This window comes from Nerophis ophidion, unplaced genomic scaffold, assembly GCF_033978795.1.
Source record: "Nerophis ophidion isolate RoL-2023_Sa unplaced genomic scaffold, RoL_Noph_v1.0 HiC_scaffold_31, whole genome shotgun sequence".
Taxonomy (NCBI): Eukaryota; Metazoa; Chordata; class Actinopteri; order Syngnathiformes; family Syngnathidae; genus Nerophis; species Nerophis ophidion.
In genome coordinates, this window is record NW_026906953.1 from 1,155,023 (window position 1) to 1,177,916 (window position 22,894).

Genomic DNA, 22,894 nt, shown 5'->3' on the forward strand with positions numbered 1-22,894 from the left:
GGGCCAACACAGACAGACAGACAACATTCACACTCACATTCACACACTAGGGACCATTTAGTGTTGCCAATCAACCTATCCCCAGGTGCATGTCTTTGGAAGTGGGAGGAAGCCGGAGTACCCGGAGGGAACCCACGCAGTCACGGGGAGAACATGCAAACTCCACACAGAAAGATCCCGAGCCTGGATTTAAACCCAGGACTGCAGGAACTTCGTATTGTGAGGCAGACGCACTAACCCCTCCTCCACCATGTTGGCAAAATACAAACACACAATATATTGACATATATAACACATAAAACATGGAATTAGAAGTGAACAGTACCCATCCCTACCAGCAAGTGTTGTTGTACTGGAAACTAATTTACAAACACAACTTCATCACACACAATACTCCACTATGGAATTGTTCTTATATTAAAATGAGAAACAAATCCATCTTTGTACAGCAATGGTTTGAAAAAGGCATTTGGTCACTGATGCACTTATTGAATGATAAAAGTATTTTGTTATTTGTAGATTTCATTAAGTACAACCTACAAACAGACAAAATATTTTAAACAATTATAAAGGCATTTGTTCAAAATATTGTAATTCCAGTAAATATATATATATATATATATTTTTTTTTTAATTATTTACCATTTCTTCTTTATTGTATTTTCTCCGGAACAAAAAAATAAAACTCATAATTTGAAAGTTTCCATTCTTCCAAACGCCAAGGAGTTAATTTAAGGAAAAAATTTAAAATAATTTTTAAGATGTTGTTTTGCAATTGAAGACAACACTTGTTCGTTCTGTGATAGGGAAACAAATTAAACTTTTTTTTTTCATGAATGTATGCAAAATAAAGCTCTGTGAGATGATGTACAATATTGGCTTTTGCCTGACATTCCAAACTTTGATTGATATTGTTTTGGGGATGTTAAAAAAGAAAGAAAGAAAAAAAAAGGTAAAGAATGTTTAAAACACAATAGTGGGGATTTTTTTTTTAACCCACAAATGTATGTTAGTAAAAACAAAACATCCTTCCACAAACAACTCAGCCATTTTCTCTCACTTTTTATTGCATAAACGTACAAGTACATACATATTAAGTTAAAGTATAAAAAAATCACAACACAATCATCATATTACAAAAGAGAGTAGTAAAGATGATTAATAAAATGGATTATAGAGACCCAACAAATGATTCATAAAGTCACACATTTTAAAATTGTATAAAAGACAACTGTTCAAATGATGTATAAAGTAAATAATAATATGCTTCCTGAAGTGGTCCAGAAGATGTTTCAGATGTGAACCAGTACATATGTATATCATATAAAGGTGATAATCTATGGGATTATCAACAATTACAACTACAAATAAGTAATACTTTTATATTTCAAACTGTCTAATCTATAAATGTAGAAGCATATTGAACAGATTGTTAGACAAACAACAATGTCACACATGTTATATGTGCTGATGTTGTTAGAAAGTCAAAATGAAAGTCTGGACAGTTTATTTCAAATCCTGCAGTTTCATTTGCTGCTGCTGTTCTCACCAGCACACTTGTGTTTCTTACACTGCTACTTAGAAGACAATCTTTCACCACACACACTGCAACTCAACACTTTCTCTCCTGGGTGTCTTCTCATGTGTGCTACAAGGGTTGATCGTCAACAAAAGCTTCTGTTGCAGATTGAACAGGAATGTGATTTTTCACCAGTGTGTGTTCTCGTGTGTACTTTCGCATATGTACTTCTTGTAAAACCTTTACCACAGGTCAAACAGGAAAAAGCTTTTTCTCCAGTGTGTGTTCTCTTGTGTCTTTTCAAATTATTACTTTGTGCAAAACCTTTACCACAGATTGAACAAGAAACGTTTTTTTCACCAGAGTGTGTTCTCATGTGTACTTTCAAATTTTGACGTTGTGTAAAACCTTTACCACATATTGAACAAGAAAAAGGTTTTTCTCCAGTGTGTGTTCTCATGTGTCTTTTCAAATCGTGACTTTGTGCAAAACCTTTACTACAGAGTGAACAAGAAAAAGGTTTTTCTCCAGTGTGTGTTCTCATGTGTACTTTCAGACTACAATGGTATTTAAAGGTTTTGTGACAGTGAGAAGATGTGAAGTGAGTGTTGTCAGTGTGACATGTCTTATCATCTTTAGAGTCTTCATCATCAGTGTCAGGAGAGTGTGACGTTGTGTCCTCACTATCTGATAGTGGAGCTAAGAGCTTGTCTGCTTGTGATCCTCCACAGTGGTCTCCATCAGCTTCTGTTGTCATGTGTTGTGTTGAGCTGCTGCTTGGAGGCTCCCCCCCTCCCCTCTCCTCACTTTCACCTTTCACCTCATCATCTTCACTCTTCACAGGGACACCAGTCACTGGGAACTCCTCCAACCATTTAGGCTGACTGATGCCCTTTTCCTCCTCTTCCTCTTTAATCTGCGGCGGCTCTTGGTCCTCCTCTTCCTCTTTAATGTGAGGGTTCAGTGGGTCCTCCTCTTCCTGTTTAATGTGAGGGGTCAGTGGGTCCTCCTCTTTATTTTTGATGTGTAAGTTCAGTGGGTCCTCCGCTTGCCCTTTAATGTGAAGGGTCAGTTTAACACTATGGGTCTGTGGCGTCTCAACTTCCTCTTTAATGTGGGGGGACTGTGGTTCCTCTTCCTGCTCACGAAAAATATGTTCTTCGACATCTACGGGACGGGAGAAAACAAACATTCTTGATAAAAGTCCAGCTTTGCTCAGTCACATGAGACATTGTCCTGCACCAACATATGATCTCACAATCTCATCAGTTTCCCCTCACAGCAGTCAGGGTACTTCCAGCTGACACATGAAGAAGACCTTCAGGGGAATGCCTTTCCAGGCCAACAACCAATCCTCCTTATTCATATAAAAACATCTTAAAAGTCATTCCTGCAATCCTTAATGGTAGACGCCATACGTAAAAGTTTGCTGTTCTCTCTCTGAATAAGTCATACACACACAGGAAATAATGTACCACATGCCAGCCTCCACGCAGTAGTACTAGTGATGAGCTCCCCCTGCTGGTGGACAATAATTACTGTCATTTTCACATTCATCTTTAGAGACATGTCTGCTCTAAAAATAGCATGAGCATAGTCAACATCCATCCATCCATTTTCTACTGTACTGTTCGAGGTCAAGCATGTTGGCCAAAAAAGATGACATCTGTTTTGCTTTCATTTAGATAATGTCACCACAGTTAAACTGGGAAGAAGTAATCAGATTACTGACTACTCCTTCAAAAGATAACTTGTTTACCTTATTAATAATAGTAATATTGAATTAATTTAAAGTGTTTCTAGACACTCAAATTGCGTTAGAGTGAGAACTGAGAAGACATCATTCATGCAGTCCACCCACTCAATGTGGTAAGCTACATTTAATTATTATAATAATATTAAGTAGATGAAGAAATTCCTGAAAGAATTGTGTTTGAATGCTCCAATGCTGAAGCTGAACTGAAAAGTTGACAGAATGTAGTATGAATGTAAGAATAGTTTAAATGTTGAAGAGTTTGAATCTCGGGAAAACTGGGATTTTTTTAAGTTCTCAAACCAACATGCTTTTTTTGTCCTGACTCAGAGGAATGTTTTGACAGTGGAACGGTTGAAATGGGTTGAACAATGTGAAAGGAGTCATTGCACTAAAGAAGGTTGGAAATAAGGTTAGAAAAAACTGGGAATTCCTGGAAATTTGTCGAATGTGGAAAACTAGTTGTTTGTATTTCCAGGATGAATTGAATGTGTTGAAGGTAGAATGGTTTGAAACATGTGGGAATTGTGGAAATTTGAAAAATGGATAGTTATTTTTAAATGGGGAAAAATGTCCCTAAAAACTGGGAATTCCAGACAATTTCTTTTAATAAGTGTTGAAAGGGAGCACACAATTCCTGAACACACTGAATATTTTGAAGTTGGAACGGTTTGAATCAGATGAAAAATGTGGGAGTTGTGGAACTTTCATTTTATTCCTTTCAATAGGAATTTCATATAAATTTTGGAGAATTTCGGGGAAAGCAGGAATTTTTTCACAAATGCTAAAAAATGTGAATGTTCTGAATGAGTTGAAATGGTTGGTGTTAGAATTTTTCAGATCGGTTGAGAAATGTTGAAGTCGTAACATTTTTGATTGAGAAATGGTTTTATGGAATTCCTTGAATTTCGGGAAAACCGGGATTTTTCCAATTTAAAAAACACATTTGTTTTCTGTCCTGATTAAGAGAAATGATTTGGCAGTGGAACGGTTGAAGTGGGTTGAAAAATTTTATATTTTCAATTTCCAGAATTAGTGGAATATGTTGCAGGTGGAATTGTTTGAATTGGTTGAAAAATGTGGAAATGGTGGCACTTTGAAAAATGGCTAATTCATTTTGAATGGGGAAAAATGTCACGCAAAACGTGGAATTCTGGCAATTTTTGGAATTTGTCAAGGAAACCCTGTGATTACCGAATAGGCTGAACAGTTTGAAGTTGGAACGGTGTGAATCGGATGAAAAATGTTTAGTTGGGGAACTTTGAAAAATGTACCATTATTTTCAATGACAATTTCATGAAAATTTTGGAAATTTGGGAAAAGCAGAATTCTTTTAGAAAATGCTAAAATATGTGAATGTTCTGAATGAGTTGGAATTTTTCAAATCGGTCAGTAGTAACTTTTTTTTGTTGAGAAATAGTATGATAGAATTCCTGGAATTTTGGGAAAACCAGGAATTTTTCCAGAGAAAAAAACAACTTTGTTTTTTGTCCTCTTTAAGAGGAATGATTTGCTGGTGGAACGGTTGAAGTGGGTTGAAAAATGTGGTCGACACAAAAAAGGGTGAAGAAAGGGATTGAAAAAAATGGGAATTTTGGGTATTCTTCAAAATGTTTTGAACTTGGAAAAATGATAGTTTGAATGTCCAGGTTTAGTGAAACATGTTGAAGATGGAATGATTTGAATCACTTGAAAAAAGTGGAAATGGTAGAAGTTTGAAAAACAGCCAAATTATTTTGAATGGGAAAAATTACTAAGCACTTACTTATTCATGTTTCAAGCTATGTTTAGCCTTGTTCTACAGTCCTTCAGTGATAATAATACATGTAGGAAATGTAATGTATTTGCTGCAATGGAGGATGGTTGAAGGTGTGATGGAAGAAGACACAGTTTGCTGTCGTGACAACTAATTCCTCTGCTCGGCCAACTGAACATCAAAAATACAAATCAGCGGTTAAAAATCTGGACGTTTGGGGTCTTTGTGAGTGGAAAAAATGTAATTTCACAATTTTGCGATACAAGAAGACCTGGCAATAATGTCCCATACTAAATCAGAGTTTTAAGATTTGATGGGCATGAAGGCCTAGTAGTACAAAGTTTAGTTTCTACACAGTTTGGTGAATATATGTATGTAAGTAAAAATGCCTGCGATGAGGTGGCGACTTGTCCAGGGTGTACACCACCTCTGTTGTGATCCGATTCCTGGATCACATCTTTTGTCTATATTTGAGTCTTTTGTGTTTCTTGTTTATGGTTTGATTCTTCCGATTCTTAGTTAGTGCACTTCCTAGTTTGTATTGGTCACAATAGCGACTTCATTTGTTCCAACTGCACTGGCGCCCGGCGCACACCTGTCTTTGATGACCATTTCTGTATTTATACCTGCCTTTGTTCGGTCTGAGTTCTTCACTTGCTTTATGCAACACTCACGTTTGGTTAAGTTTGTCCTGTTCTGGCTTGCTACGTTCCTTCTTAGCTTCTGTGCGCTCGACACGCGCTTCTGTGGACTTTTTACTCAGTGTTAGCGTTTAGCCTAGCTCCCGGTGAGTTGCACATGCTTTCTTTTGCCTTTGTATCAGTGTTCTTTTATTAATTTATATATTAAATCCAGCTCCTACCTGCTAACTTGCTTGTCTGGTCCCGTGCATCTTGAGTTGACATCCCCACGCATCACAATGTGTTCCGAACGTGACAACCTCCTGCCTGATTGCAGCTGAGATAAGCTCCAGCGACCCCCGGATGGAAAATAGATGGATGGATGGAAGAACAATTCATCTGTTGACTGTTGTCTTATGTCACTTTTGTTAAACTAAAATATTACTTGTTAAACCTTTGTACAAATTTAAAACGATCGCAATGCTAATTTTTGTTAGCCTATCAATGTGGTCGTCCATTGTAGGTTAGCATTAAGCTAGTGGCGCAAAAGCCAACTTTTTCCTTTATGGTTGTATTGTCTTTTGTTTTTTTTAGGTTTATACCAAACTGTATTGTTGATTGAACAAGATTGTTACATGTATGTGCAAGTCTTTTGCAGGCTCCTCAAACACACGGCGGAGAGAGCGTGGCGTCACTCCGGTGGGTGTACGGATGTGTCCAAGGTACGTAGACACAGAAAACTCCCCCACAATGGTAATAAACTTCCTCGTCCTCTACACGTCACAACGACTATTACTGTGAAACATGCAACCGTCCCGTCCTTGAGGCGCCCATTTGAAATAGCGACTAAACTACGAAGTTAAAGTTGGAAAATCCATAATCCACAACACATCTCATCTGCTTGTGTTGTTGTGAACGACATCATCCATGTAGGATTAATGTACAAACAGCACAGCAGTCGCAACTTGAGTCGCTCCCTCCTTTTTTTTTTTTAACCAGCCTCAAATGGCCTCCACACTTCGAGCTGAGAACAGCAGCACACTTCCCCCTTCACAATAATAGGTCTGACTGCGCTAACAAAGGTTTCAAAAAAGCACCTCACACAAGCATGATGAACTTATCCATGCATTGACCCAAAGTACGGGTCAAATTTGTCCAACGATGTATTTCACCAATAAATGTGAGAGATTCTGCATTTAATTAATAAACATTGTATACATTTTTATTTGACAAAAAAGCACACACTTAAATGGTAGTAAAAAATTAAGTGTAAAAGGTAAAAAATGGAACTAAAAACAATTAAAACATAAAACAAAATTTTACTGTCTTTTTTTATTGCCATTGTTACTTAAATTTATGTGAACTATTTTTTTTTTACTTGTGGTTGATTTGTTACTAACTCATATCCGTTTTTTAAACTATATTTAAAGTTGAGTTTTGGTAATGAAAACAAATACTGGTGTTTTCAAATGAATGAATAATTGTGTAATTGTGATTACAATATCAATCAAAATAATGGCGATTATTATTTTTCCCACAATGGTCCAGCCCTAACTGTACCCTTTTTAAACAAAGGGTGCACAATACAATCTATTCTCCATATTTCATTAACTCAAATTTATCTTTCATGCATCTCAAGAATATAAATATCATTCCATGATGTGCTTTTTCCATCCATCATCCATTTTCTACCTCTTGTCCCTTTTGGGATCACGGGGGGCGGAAGGTGGGCTACACCCTGGAAAATTCCATAAAAACTTTAAACAATGTTTTAAATGTTATCCTAATTAAAAAATATACCCTCCAGTTTGTGGCTATTATAATGAATATTTCTAGAGGATATGCATTTTTACAGCATGTTTTAAAGGGATAGCATTTAAGAAAAAGACTTCTGGGTATATTATATTGATCAACTCATTCTTATTTAGGGGGCTTAGTGAGCGGAATAGAGGTGATCCCATTGACTCCATTGTTAGAATTAGGATAGTTAAGATTTTGCTAATGTTTGTTTCCAACTTAGAATGCATACAAAATAAAAACATATTATTGTCTTACATAAGGATTGTGAAAGACAGGCAAAATAAATAAAAAAAATCAGATCCCCATTGATAATTTTTCTACATCCTGTGAACGGGCTGATGCTGTGGTGAACGTGAGAAAATAAATACATGTCAGGAAAATGCAAATTTCAGCAAAAATGGCTGGAAAAAGTTTTAAAACCTGGTTAAAGATTGTTGGCGGTAAACCCAGAGAGGCATGTGCATGTTGTAAAACGATGTTAGAATTAGCTTTATTATTTGGGTTAAGGGGGCCCCGTCATGGGGGCCGCCCCCGGCCCAGCTCTGACTTGTTCCACCACTGTTCATTCTGATTATATTATAAAATGTAAATGTCATTTTCTTGTAATTATTCAAATATAGTGTTAGTAAAGATCTGAGAGTAATAAGTAAACAAACCTGTTCTGTGTAACACAACTTGATGTTTCTTGAAAACAGCGTCCAGTAGTTGATTGTTCTCCTCCTTTGTTCTAGAAAGTTCCGCCTCGTATTCTGCTATCGTTCTTTCTAACACTACAAATATTTCTTCAACGGCAGCAGTTAGTCGCTGATCCACCAACGCTCTCAACATTTGTAATGTAGACATTTTCACACAATCACAACACTTTACTCTCACACTTGATCTCTACTTAGCGATGTGTTGATAACTTCTGTGTCTTCTGTTAGCAGCTAACAAGCTAAGCTAACTAGCGAGCTAAGCTAACTAACAAGCAAAGATAGCACGAGAAGCGGCACAGTGCTTCTAGCGCATCCAGACCACTTTATCCTTAACTAAAGAATCAAAGATGTATTTTATACGACGTAAATATTTCAAACTGGAGAACAAATAATAAGACTGACTTATTAGCGTCTTTCTCCTTCGATGTGCTCTTTCTGATGTCTTCCGTTTACCCCGGAAGCTGGGAATGACGTCACAGCCGAGCGGACGAAGAGGTAGCTCTATATAAGATATTGCCTGCTGTCACTGTTACCATGCTTTTCTTTTACGTAATATTTATTTGAATAACAACGTGATATAAAAGAGTGTTTTGTTTCTAAAAGTAAATTGAAAGTATATCAAACAAAGCTTTAATGTTGGGGTTCAGTGGCGCCCCCCTGCGACATTCATTGCAATGACAAGAGTGAAAGTGCTACAAATTGTAGCGATATTACTGCCTGATTTATTTAAATGTACCCTTCCGCGTGTTTTTATTGTTGTTCCCTTTCATATTGTGATAAAGTCCTTTATTTTCTAAACATGAAAATGTCATACATTCTGAATTCATTACACATCAACTAAAATATTGCAAGCCTTCACACTGGTGTAAATGTAACTTAGATATTGGGTTTCACTATGTAAAGTGCTTTGAGTCACTAGAGAAAAGCGCTATATAAATATAATTCACTTCACTTTTATTATTTCAATATTGCTGATTATGGCATACAGCTTAAGAAAACTCAAAAATCGTATCTCAAAAAATTTGAATATTTCCTCAGACCAAGTAAAAAAGCTGTATGCCATAATCAGCAATATTAAAATAAAAGGCTTGCAATATTTCAGTTGATGTGCAATGAATCCAGAATGTATAACATGTTCATGTTTTTAGTTGCATTACAGAAAATAAAGGACTTTATCACAATATTCTAATTCTCTGAGACAGTCCTGTATTTTTATATAAAAAAACATGAATAAAACATTCAGATGTCACAGAACGTGATGTCGCAGGAGCTCTGTCATTAAAACAAATCGTAAGTCCAGGAAGTGATGTAGTCTTTGCGCATGCGTGGATTTACCGTGTCATGGATTAATTTAAATTTTTAAAAAGTGTGAAACATTAGCTCTAATACACAAAAGTCTCTTTTTTACATTAAATCCAAATTCTCACTTTGTGTTCATGATTTCAATTTATTAATTCATTCTTGGAAGATTGTACAAAATAGAAAAAGCCCTTAAATGACTATATTTATTGGAATTATTTAAGTGGTTTTAAATAAGCAGGTGTAAGTTTATTTATTTATATATTTTTTTATTTTAATCTTTTTCAAATGGTCTCATATTTACTTTTATTTGAACGGGTTTTGTTTATTGGAGGATTGGATTTAATGTGATGTTTGAAAATATTGAAAAAACATTGACTCCAATTGTATTGAAAGTACCTTAAAGGCCTACTGAAATGAGATATTCTTATTCAAACAGGGATAGTAGGTCCATTCTATGTGTCATACTTGATCATTTCGCGATATTGCCATATTTTTGCTGAAAGGATTTAGTAGAGAACATCCACAATAAAGTTCGCAACTTTCGGTGCTAACAGAAAAGCCTTGCCACTACCGGAAGTCGCATACGATGACGTCACATGTTGATGGCTCCTCACATCCTCACATTGTTTTTAACGGGAGCCTCCAACAAAAAATGCTATTCGGACCGAGAAGAAGACAATTTCCCCATTAATTTGAGCGGGGATGAAAGATTTGTATTTGAGGATATTGATAGTGACGGACTAGAAAAAATAAAACAAGTTAAAAAAAAAAAAAAAAAAAAGGCGATTGCATTGGGACGGATTCAGATGTTTTTAGACACATTTACTAGGATAATCCTAGGAAATCCCTTACCTTTCTATTGTGTTGCTGGTGTTTTAGTGAGTTTAATATTACCTGATAGTCAGAGGGGTGTGTCCACGGGTGTCTTGACACCAGTCTCTCAGGGGAGTCGACGGCAGCTTTATGGACGGCACAAGCTCAGCTGATCTCCAATAAGATGCGACTTTTTACCACAATTTTCTCACCGAAACCTGCTGGTTGACATTCGGTCGGGATCCATGTTCGCTTGAAAGCGCTCTGATCCATAGTAAAGTTTCACCTCCGGGAATTTTAAACAAGGAATCACCGTGTGTTTGTGTGGCTAAAGGCTAAAGCTTCCCAACTCCATCTTTCTACTTTGACTTCTCCAATATTAATTGAACAAATTGCAAAAGATTCAGCAACACAGATCTCCAAAATATTGTGTAATTATGCGATTAAAGCAGACAACTTCTAGCTGTGTGTGTGTGTGTGTGTGTGTGTGTGTGTGTGTGTGCAGCGCTCATATTTCCTAACAGCCCGTGACGTCACGCGTACACGTCATCATTACGCGAGGTTTTCATGAAAAAACTCCCGGGAAATGTCAAATTGCTCATTAGTAAACTAAAAAGGCCGTATTGGCATGTGTTGCAATGTTAATATTCCATCATTGATATATAAACTATCAGACTGTGTGGTGGCTAGTAGTGGCTTTCAGTAGGCCTTTAATGTGTCTATACATTGTTTATGTATGTTTAATTGTTCAATAAAAAATAACATACATACTCAGAAGCAAAACTTCAAAAAATAGTAACAAAAATGAGCAGAAGCATTTCAATCATAAGAAGAAGTGTCTATTTTTGAACTAACACAACTATGAAGCAAATGATACAATCCCTTGTATTGTCTCATCTTGACTCCTGCCCAGCAATCTGCTCTAATGCATCTCAACGAGATCTAAATCAAATCCAGTTTACCCAAAACAGAGCTGCCAGACTAGCTCTCCATTGCTCATTTAGGACCGGCATTGAGATCATGCATCATGAATTGTGTTGGATGACAGTTGCTGAAAGACTAGCCTGTAGTTTGATTCTATTTTTAAAAAACAACATTTATAAATACCATAAACCTTAAGCTTGCTGCCAGGAATCTTAGCATCAGTTGTCACACAACTTTCCATCATTTTTATTTTGGACAACCGTTGTTACGGCTATTCTGTTGTTCCAAAAAGTTACAAAAAAATAAAAATAAAGATTGCAGAGTTGCCTTGAGGAGGAGGTTTATGACGCACTAAATTCTTCAATAAGATACTTCCAGATTCAAAATGTTGATCATTTATTTTCTCAAACAAAACATTTTCTGCGTGGTTGACTTTCTATATAATGGAAATAACTTATTTAGTGTAAACAAACTATATCACTCCTCACTCCTTCAGCATGACGGACAGACCAAGGCAGCGCCCAGCTGTGCTGTCTTCTTAATTATAGGAGGAAGAAGTGCTCACCAGGAGGAGTGTGAGCAGCTGAACACGATAATAATTCATCTAAACATCCAATAATCAACATCATCATTGGCATTGGATTCCATTGTCAAAACACTTAATTAATAAATATAAATAGGCTCCAAGAACTGTTATTTTGTTTAACGGTGTATCTTTCCTCATGCCAATGTTTGGTATTTAACTGACGCTTTCATCGGGCTGTTTCAAACACAAATTTGTTGTCTTAAGGGTTTGTCTTGGACTGTATAACTTGAAAGTGAGAGTAATAAAGCTGAGCTCAGTGTGATGTGAAGGTGCATCTAACACACCTACAGCAAAATATTAACCACAACTTTTTCCATACAGTTACACTGTCTAACTATTTGACTTTAAAGTATTGCGTTTAATCCTTCAGATAATCGCATTAACGCTCTCCCAGCTGAACTAAAGTGGATGTGAGGGATGTTTTTGGTTTCAGTTTTTCAAATGAAATAGAGAAAAAGCAATCACTGTTAAAAACTGTTCAAATTTAATACAGGTACAAGGACTGCTACCACGGGGCAAAGGGATGTATTTTAAGAAGTGTAAAGAGGTTAACATCAGCCACTTGAACAGGGACTTGAACCCTGGACCCTCAGATTAAAAGTCTGATGCTCTGCCAACTGAGCTACCCAGGACCTTGTCAATGCTGATTTTCCCAACTTCTGAGATAACATCCATATTGGCAATCTCAGGTGAAGGTGAATCAGTCAGCATGTTCAGTGACAAGCTGGCAATTATCCATCCATCCATTTTCTACCGCTTATTCCCTTTTGGGGTCGCGGGGGGCGCTGGCGCTTATCTCAGCTACAATCGGGCGGAAGGCGGGGTACACCCTGGACAAGTCACCACCTCATCGCATGGCCAACACAGATAGACAGACAACATTCACAATCTAGGGCCAATTTAGTGTTGCCAATCAACCTATCCTCAGGTGCATGTCTTTGAGGTGGGAGGAAGCCGGAGTATCCGGAGGGAACCCACGCATTCACGGGGAGAACATGCAAACTCCACACAGCAAGACCCCGAGCCTGGGATTGAACCCAGGACTGCAGGACCTTCGTATTGTGAGGCAGACGCACTAACCCCTCTTCCACCGTGATGCCCTTGCCAGAAGCATTTTACTTCAATTTTTAGTGGAGGTTAGCTGCAACAGGTAGAGCTGCTGAAGGCCCAGGCTGCAACAAATAGAAGGTCACTAGATTTTAAAGTCCAACATAAGCAGTCAGTAAAGCCCTGTTTTGGTAGTAAGCCTAATGTAAACTGTGTGTTCCTTTGGCCAAAGATGTTTACGATATACAACTTGTACTACAGTAAAATCAGGCTTCACATAGGGCTAGTGGTGCAATGGATAACGTGTCTGACTACGGATCAGAGGATTCGAGTTTACAGATGAGAAGATTCTAGTTTCAACTTCTGTCTATCTTGTTGTTATTTGTCAATTGAACTGAAACAAAAGTCAGTACCATTTCTTAGGGACTGTTTTTTTGCTTTTAAAATAAATATCTACTAACTGGAACATGCATAAGTTGTCTTTTTTATTGTGAATAGATAACTGGAAGATGTATCTGTTGGTATACTCGGGACATTCAATCAGAATAAAGTGGATGAGGAAAAAGGTGAAACAAAACAAATCTTGCCCGAGCACGGCTTCCTCTTGTTAGAGTAAAAATTGTTGGGGCTTGGTCACTAGCATTCAAACTAGTTGTGACTATTCTGTCTATGAACATGAACAGGGAAGCAAACACATTATCATTCAGGATGGTTTATTACAGCTGTGATGGTATAGTGGTTAGTACTCTGTGTTGTGGCTGCAGCAACCCTGGTGTGACTCCGGTTCATGGCACTTTACCCTTTCAACAAGCTGTACTTTTTTGATGATGATTTTTGATAAAAATAAGTTTCTTGTTCCCTCTGGTAAGTGGTTGAACAAGATGTGAAACCAACCAGGTACTCTGGCGAAATTAAAAATATCTATTTGATGTCATTACAGTATTGTCCTTGATGCATCATTTAATATGACTGATGTGTGCTTTGTGCTGTTACTTTATCACTTGGTAAAATTGCATTATAAGCTCAGTCAATCAATCAATACTTTCTTTCTTTAGTTTATTTCGAATATGAACGTACTTACGGGCTTCACGGTGGAAGAGGGGTTAGTGCGTCTGCCTCACAATACGAAGGTCCTGAGTAGTCGGGGGTTCAATCCCGGGCTCGGGATATTTCTGTGTGGAGTTTGCATGTTCTCCCCGTGACTGTGTGGGTTGCCTCCGGGTACTCCGGCTTCCTCCCACCTCCAAAGACATGCACCTGGGGATAGGCCCCTCCCACCTCCTATGACATGCACCTGGGGATAGGCCCCTCCCACTTCCAAAGACATATACCTGGGGATAGGTTGATTGGCAACACTAAATGGTCCCTAGTGTGTGAAGTTGTCTGTCTATCTGTGTTGGCGCCTATCTCAGCTACAATCGGGCGGAAGGCGGGGTACACCCTGGACAAGTCGCCACCTCATCGCAGGGCCAACACAGATAGACAGACAACATTCACACTCACATTCACACACTAGGGACCATTTAGTGTTGCCAATCAACCTATCCCCCACGTGCATGTCTTTGGAGGTGGGAGGAAGCCGGAGTACCCGGAGGGAACCCACGCATTCAAGGGGAGAACATGCAAACTCCACACAGAAAGATCCCGAGCCTGGATTTGAACCCAGGACTGCAGGAACTTCGTATTGTGAGGCAGACGCACTAACCCCTCTGCCACCGTGAAGCCTGCTATTGTATTGTGGTCAGTAAAACTTCCAGGAACCAAGACTGCTTTGCAGCATTGGTCACGGACATTTGTATAAATATGATCAATGCATGTAGCTAAAATAATACTATCACTACCTACACCTATTCTCGTGGGAGGGGCAACAATATGGGACAGATTGCTGTCATGGCGTGGTCGCATCTTTATGCGAGGACTGTTCTCCCAGGAATGCAGGACTGACGGCTCCGGACGAAGGCGTGAAGGTTGGATTAGATTTATTTAATATAAATCTCCCAACTACCAAAATACAGACAGTCCGCAGCATACAGCAAACAACAAAAAGGCAAGCGTGCCTAACAAACGTACATCTTAGACTTAGCATAGGCTATGGCATGGAACAAAAACTTACTTGGAAAAGGTGTGACGCAAACAATGAAACCAGGCCGACAAACTGGCAGAGACAGGCTTAAATAAAAGTTTCTTGATTAGAGCAGGTGCGTACCGGACACACGAGGCAGGTGAACCTAATAGGTAGCCATGGTAACTAAAACAAACAAGGGTGCACAAATACAGGAACTAATGGAGTCCAAAACTTACAGAACATAACTAAACAACACATGATCTAGACCACAGATCATGACAATTGCAAGCATTTAAAATGGATAGTCAATTATTTGTGTTTGTACGCCCCTGTCCCAGCTAGTCAACATTCATATCACCCAGTAAATAGATTTCCCTATTCCCTGTCAAACATCTCACATAACTCCTTCAGATACAAAAGCATCAGCACTGGGAGGCCTATAGACACAGCATTTCAAATGTGCAAATTGTTAAAATACCAAGCTTCGACAAAACAACAGTTGTTAACTCACAAACATCAAAAGCGATTAACTAAGTGGATAAAATTGTGGCGAAAATAGCAAACTTTAAAGTTCAAGGCGAGCTGGAGGTTAGCGGAAGGGACTGGCTAGCTAGCCACCTGGCTAAAGACACACCAAGCTCGCTGACGGTCGGTGATATGTCTTTTAGACAAACAAATACGCCTTGATCACTTTAAAATCGTCCATAAAGTGTCCATAAAAGTATCCAGCATTGGCACCCTGATTACAATCTGATATATTTGTGACTCAAAATCGGATAAAACGCCAATTTCTGCCCTCGCCAAAGGAAAAGCTCTATGAATTTATGCCAAGTAAATCTCTGTAGGATGATGTACAGAATTGGCTTTTGCCTGACATTCCAAACTTTGAATGATATTGATATTGTTTTGGAGGATGTTAAAAAAATAAATAAATAAATGATAAATGGGTTGTACTTGTATAGCGCTTTTCTACCTTCAAGGTACTCAAAGCGCTTTGACACTACTTCCACATTTACCCATTCACACACTGATGGAGGGAGCTGCCATGCAAGGCGCCAACCAGCACCCATCAGGAGCAAGGGTGAAGTGTCTTGCTCAGGACACAACGGACGTGACGAGGTTGGTTCTAGGTGGGATTTGAACCAGTGACCATCGGGTTGCGCACGGCCACTCTCCCACTGCGCCACGCCGTCCCATAACAACAAAATAACAACAACAAAAAAAAACATTAAAATGTTTTAAAACACAATAATTGAAATTTGTGTTTTATCCACAAATGTATGTTAGTAAAAACAAAACCATCCTTCCACAAACAATTCAGCCATTTCATCTATTTTTTTATATAGCATAAAGGTCTGGGGACATACATATAAAACAATCACAACACAATCATCATATTACAAAAGACAGTAATAAAGATAATTAATACAATGGATTATAGAGACCCAACAAATGATTAATAAAACTTAACATTTCAAAATTGTATAAAAGACAACTGTTCAAATTATGTAAAAAGTAAATAATAATATGCTTCCTGAAGTGGTCCAGAAGATGTTTCAGATGTGAACCAGTACATATGTATATCATATAAAGGTGATAATCTATGGGATTATTACAATTAGAAATACTAATATGTAATATTTCCATATTCCAAACCATCTCATCTATAAATGTAGAAGCATATTAAAAAAGATTGTTACACAAACAATAACATGTTATATGTACTGATGTTGTTAGAAAGTCAAAATGAAAGTCTGGACAGTTTATTTCAAATCCTGCAGTTTCATTTGCTGCTGCTGTTCTCACCAGCACACTTGTGTTTCTTACACTGGTACTTAGAAGACAATCTTTCACCACACACACTGCAACTCAACACTTTCTCTCCCGGGTGTATTCTCATGTGTGCTACAAGGCTTGATCGTTCACCAAAGCTTCTGTTGCAGATTGAACAGGAATGTGATTTTTCACCAGTGTGTGTTGTCATGTGTACTTTCACATCTTGACTTTGTGTAAAACCTTTACCACAGGTTGAACAGGAAAAAGCTTTTTCACCAGTGTGTGTTCTCATGTGTCTTTTCAAACTTTGACTTTGTGTAAAACTTTTACCACAGGTTGAACAAGAAAAAGGTTTTTCACCAGTGTGTGTTCTCATGTGTACTTTCAAATCCTGACTTTGTGTAAAACCTTTACCGCATATTGAACAAGAAAAAGTTTTTTTACCACTGTGTGTTCTCATGTGTGCTACAAGGGTTGGTTGGTCACCAAAGCTTCTGTTGCAGATTGAACAGGAATGTGATTTATCACAAGTGTGTGTTCTCTTGTGTGCTTTCAAATTCTGACTTTGTGTAAAACCTTTACCACAGGTTGAACAGGAAAAAGCTTTTTCACCAGTGTGTGTTCTCATGTGTACTTTCAAATCCTGACTTTGTGCAAAACCTTTACCACAGATTGAACAAGAAAATGTTTTTTCACCAGTGTGTGTTCTCATGTGGACTTTCAAATTGTTACTTTGTGCAAAACCTTTACCACAGAGTGAACAGATAAAAGTTTTTTCTCCAGTGTGTGTTCTCCAGTGTTTTTTCAAATCCTGACTTTGTGCAAAACTTTTACCACAGATTGAACAAGAAAATGTTTTTTCACCAGTGTGTGTTCTCATGTGGACTTTCAAATTGTTACTTTGTGCAAAACCTTTACCACAGAGTGAACAGATAAAAGTTTTTTCTCCAGTGTGTGTTCTCCAGTGTTTTTTCAAATCCTGACTTTGTGCAAAACTTTTACCACAGATTGAACAAGAAAATGTTTTTTCACCAGTGTGTGTTCTCATGTGGACTTTCAAATTGTTACTTTGTGCAAAACCTTTACCACAGAGTGAACAGATAAAAGTTTTTTCTCCAGTGTGTGTTCTCATGTGTGATTTCAGACGACAATGGTATTTAAAAGTTTTGTGACAGTGAGGACATGTGAAGTGAGTGTTGTCAGTGTGACATGTCTTATCATCTTTAGAGTCTTCATCATCAGTGTCAGGAGAGTGTGACGTTGTGTCCTCACTATCTGATAGTGGAGCTAAGAGCTTGTCTGCTTGTGATCCTCCACAGTGGTCTCCATCAGCTTCTGTTGTCATGTGTTGTGTTGAGCTGCTGCTTGGAGGCTCCCCCCCTCCCCTCTCCTCACTTTCACCTTTCACCTCATCATCTTCACTCTTCACAGGGACACCAGTCACTGGGAACTCCTCCAACCATTTAGGCTGACTGATGCCCTTTTCCTCCTCTTCCTCTTTAATCTGCGGCGGCTCTTGGTCCTCCTCTTCCTCTTTAAAGTTGGGGGTCAGTGGGTCCTCCTCTTCCTTTTTGATGTGTAAGTTCAGTGGGTCCTCCGCTTGCCCTTTAATGTGAAGGGTCAGTTTAACATTATGGGTCTGTGGCTTCTCGTCTTCCTCTTTAATGTGGGGGGGCTGTGGCTCCTCTCCTCCCTCTTTGATGTGTTGGGAATGTGGTACCCCTTCTTCCTTGTGTATGTGGGGGTACTGTGGTTCCACCTCCTGCTCACGAGGAAGATGTTCTTCATCGAGGTCTGCGGGACAGGAGAAAACAAACATTCTTCAGAAAAGTCCAGCTTTGCTCAGTCACATGAGACATTGTCCTGCACCAACATATGATCTCACAATCTCATCAGTTTCCCCTCACAGCAGTCAGGGTACTTCCAGCTGACACATGAAGAAGACTTTCAGGGGAATGCCTTTTCAGGCCAACATCCAATCCATCTTATTCATATAAAAACATCCTAAAAGTCCTTCCTGCAATCCTTAATGGTAGACGCCATACATGAAAGTGTGCGGTTCTCCCTCTGAATAAGTCATACACACACAGGAAATAATGTACCACATGCCAGCCTCCACGCAGTAGTACTAGTAAAGAGCTCCCCCTGCTGGTGGACAATAACTACTGCCATTTTCACATTTATCTTTAGAGACACGTCTGCTCTAAAAATAGCATGAGCATAGTCAACATCCATCCATCCATTTTCTACCGCTTGTACTGTTCAAAGTCAAACATGTTGTCCAAAAAAGATGACATCTGTTTTACTTTCATTTAGATAGTGTCACCACAGTTAAACTGGGAAGAAGTAATCAGATTACTGACTACTCCTTCAAAAGATAACTTGTTTACCTCATTAATAATAGTAATATTGAATTAATTTAGTGTGTTTCTAGACACTCAAATTGCGTTGCAGTGAGAACTGAGAAGACATCAGTCATGCAGTCCACACATTCAATGTGGTAAGCTACATTTAATTATTATAATAATATTAACTAGATGAAGCAATTCCTGAAAGAATTGTGTTTGAATGCTCCAATGCTGAAGTTGAACTGAAAGGTTGACAGAATGTAGTATGAATGTAAGAATAGTTTGAATGTTGAAGACTTTGAACTTCGGGAAAACCGGGATTTTTTAAAGTTCTTAAACCAACATGCTTTTTTGTCCTGACTCAGAGGAATGTTTTGACAGTGGAACGGTTGAAATGGGTTGAACAATGTGAAAGGAGTCATTGCACTAAAGAAGGTTGGAAATAAGGTTAGAAAAAAACGGGAATTCCTGTAAATTTGTTGAATGTGGAAAACTAGTTGTTTGAATTTCCAGGATGAATTGAATGTGTTGAAGGTAGAATGGTTTGAAACATGTGGGAATTGTGGAAATTTGAAACATGGATAATTCATTTTGAATGGGGAAAATGTCCCTAAAAAACGGGAATTCCAGAAAATCCAGGAATTTCTTTGAATAAGTGTTGAAAGGGAGCACACAATTCCTGAACACACTGAATATTTTGAAGTTGGAACGGTTTGAATCAGATGAAAAATGTGGGAGTTGTGGAACTTTTATTTTATTCCTTTCAATGGGAATTTCATGGAAATTTTGGAGAATTTCGGGGAAAGCGGGAATTTTTTGGGACATGCTAAAAAATGTGAATGTTCTGAATGAGTTGAAATGGTTGGTGTTGGAATTTTTCAAATTGGTTTAGAAATGTTGAAGTCGTAACATTTTTAATTGAGAAATGGTTTTATGGAATTTCTTTAATTTCGGGAACACTGGAAATTTTTCCAATTCAAAAACAGCTTTGTTTTCTGTCCTGATTAAAAGGATTGATTTGACGGTGGAACGGTTAAGGTGGGTTGAAAAATGTTGTAATTTCAATTTCCAGAATTAGTGGAATATGTTGAAGGTGGGATTGTTTGAATCGGTTGAAAAATTTTGAAAAAAAGCTCATTCATTTTAGAGAGGACCTCCCATTGGCTCCATTGCAAGTGGACTTTTATTTACATTTATGAGTAAGAATTAGGGCTGGGCGATATATGGAATATACTCCATATATCGAGACAACCGTAATATGTCAAGTATGTAAGGCTGGGCGATACGACTAAAAAATGTATCACGATATAACTGTTTCATATCAGTCGATATTGATAATTATTGATATAAAAAAAAACAACTATTTTAAATAAAGACCAGGAGAAAAAAGGCTGAAATTAAATACTTTTATTTTAAATTTAACCTTTAACCTTTCAAACGAGGTCAGCATTATAAATGAAAATACTGGTCGATGTGCAAAATATTGACATTAAATAAATGCTTAATCTAACAAAATGTGCAAAGTATTGTAATTAAGAAATTAGTAGTGTACAATTCAGGCTTTGAAGCCATATTGGTAACGATATATGCAAATAAATAACAGTAAAATTAAGCAAGCAGAAACAAACATGTCTTACAAAATATTGTAAACATCGGAATAAACTTGCGTCTGAACATCTGTGACAAAACAAACCTTTTGCCCTCTTCAGTCATTTATGGAATAATCAAACCAACTTCAGCATATAAAAAAAATAACTCAAGCAACTTCACTTTTTATTTACAATTTCCTCTCGTGCTGCCGTACTCATATTCCCATTTCGTTTCACTCCTCGTGGTCAGCTAGACGTTGTTGCTTTTTTTTATTTCCTGTTAGCATTTCCCAGAATGCCTTGCGGTTCAGGCTCAGCCGTGATAGGTCGAGAAGCCAAAGCCCTTCCTCTGCCTACACCTCCCAAAGTGCCGTGCGGTTCCAGCTGGGCCTTACTTCCTATTTTTTTTCTAACATAACTCAGTGAAATTATCGAACGTTCTATCGACCCCATTTTTTATTGATATTGATCACATGTCTATCGCGATATATATTGTTATTGTTTTATCGCCCAGCCCGAAAAGTATGTGGCAAAAGTGTTGCTACAAAAAGTAGCAGCACTGCTAATGTGTAGCATCATTTGAAAAGTCACCCGCTAAAGAATGAGGAGTCCTTGAAACTCTGCATGTCAACATCTCAGTTTGGTGCCACACCCACAAAATGCCCAAGCAACCATTTCCACATCAACCCCATATTAAAAAATTGGTCAACAACAGAAGGAGATAACGTCCGTAGGAACCTACCACATAGCGAAGGACATACACTATTTGATTTCCTATTATGCAGCACATTTTTATTTGACACTTATTGAAATAGCTTGTGTGACATCATGCACAAAAGTGCACTTTATTTGTTTGACACTATTGTAGTGGCCTTCTGTACACAAAGTGCACTGTAATTTAGTGTTGTTTTGATATTTCATCTTAGTGACATCATGCACAAAAGTGCACTAATAGCTTGTTTTGAAATGTCTCTGACAATCTTGCACTTTCTGTTTGGAAATGACATGAATGTTTGTGCCACTGTTTAATAACTGTTTAATAAATACACTTTTGCTAATTTGACTTAGTTGTGGTTTCCCTCTCTGCATGAAAGTTTAAAAGTAGCATATATGAATGCAGTATGAAGAAGAATGTTTGAATGTAGACACATAGAATCATCATACTGCTGTGATTATATGCATCAAGTGTTCATTCAAGGCTAAGGCAAAATATCCACATATATATGCTGTATCGTGATGTGGACTAAAAATATTGAGATATTATTAAAAGGCCATATTGCCCAGCCCAGTTAGAATGGGATTTTTTGTGTGTAAATATATCAACCGTTGTGTCTTTCATAATGATTGTGAAAAATAGAAAAAATCCCCCAAAAAGTGTGGTTCCCCTCTATATTCAAATGATTATATTCAAGACTTGAAGTGTATGAGCATGAAGTGATAAAGCCTACTTGGATGAGAGGACAAAGGTCTTGTAAGACAAAGTGAAGAGTCCAGTTGTGATGGATTGAATGCCCTGAGAATAAAATGTTGTGCTTACTTGGACTGTGATGAAGCTGTGAGGACTCAGGTGGTTTGTCTTCATGCTCTTCAGTCTTCACAGAGACAACAGTCAGTGGAAACTTGCTGACATCAGCCTCCTCCTGCCCTACAGGACACTCTCCCTCCTGACTGATCCACACTTCTTCCTCTTCCTCTTTCATGTGGGGGGGCTGTGGATCCTCCCCTTCCTCTTTCATGTGGGGGGGCTGTGGATCCTCCTCTTCCTTTTTTATGTGAGGGAGCTGCTGGACATCTGTTGGGTAAATAAGTAAATAAGATAGAGAGTATAGAAATAGTTTTGAAGTGACACTGTTAACACAATGACATTATTTGTGTTCTTTCCTGTGTTGTGTTAAAAGTGTGTAGCAAAACAACCAATAAAAACACAGGAAATACCTTCTTTTTTCCTAAAATTAATTCAAAAGTGGTACAGTGAGTACAAAAACAGACTTGGAAATTTGATGCGGGGCAATTTGAAAAGTTTTTATAAGTAAGAGGCAGCATTGATTGAAGCATTCTTAACTTCACTGATGTAAAGTGTGTAAATATTGTTTTGTGTATACGGTCTATGACACCTAAACTTTATCTGTAAACTTAACCATATTCTTTTAATGCCATAGTTATTACTATAACTAAAACATCCTGGAAATTCAAAAAATCTAATTCTAAAATCACTGCAAAAACATTCATGGTATGTTTTTGTGATCATGCAAAATATTTTTTGGCGGTCAGTTTGTTGGCTGGGCCAAAAGGAACTTTCAC

General features: G+C 37.9%; 1 protein-coding gene and 1 non-coding gene across 3 annotated transcripts in view; both read right to left on the reverse strand.

Moving 5' to 3' along the window:
* Positions 1 to 1,045: 1,045 nt before the first annotated feature.
* The window catches only part of LOC133546530 (zinc finger protein 135-like), a 29,942-nt gene continuing 8,093 nt past the window's right edge, over positions 1,046 to 22,894 (reverse strand). Inside the window, exons 2-4 of one of the 2 annotated variants that reach the window (XR_009805231.1) lie at positions 22,131 to 22,385; positions 14,929 to 18,450; positions 1,046 to 2,686 (exon numbers count right to left, since the gene is read on the reverse strand). Coding sequence is in view for 1 of the 2 variants with exons in the window: in XM_061892298.1 (XP_061748282.1) it covers positions 1,665 to 2,686; positions 22,131 to 22,385 (1,277 nt within the window). In the remaining variant the exon portion in view is untranslated. The remainder of the gene's footprint in view (positions 2,687 to 14,928; positions 18,451 to 22,130; positions 22,386 to 22,894) is intronic. The other variant, XM_061892298.1, reaches the window with a different exon arrangement.
* Positions 12,328 to 12,400, reverse strand: trnak-uuu (transfer RNA lysine (anticodon UUU)). Its single transcript has one exon. It is a non-coding gene; the product is annotated as a tRNA-Lys (tRNA).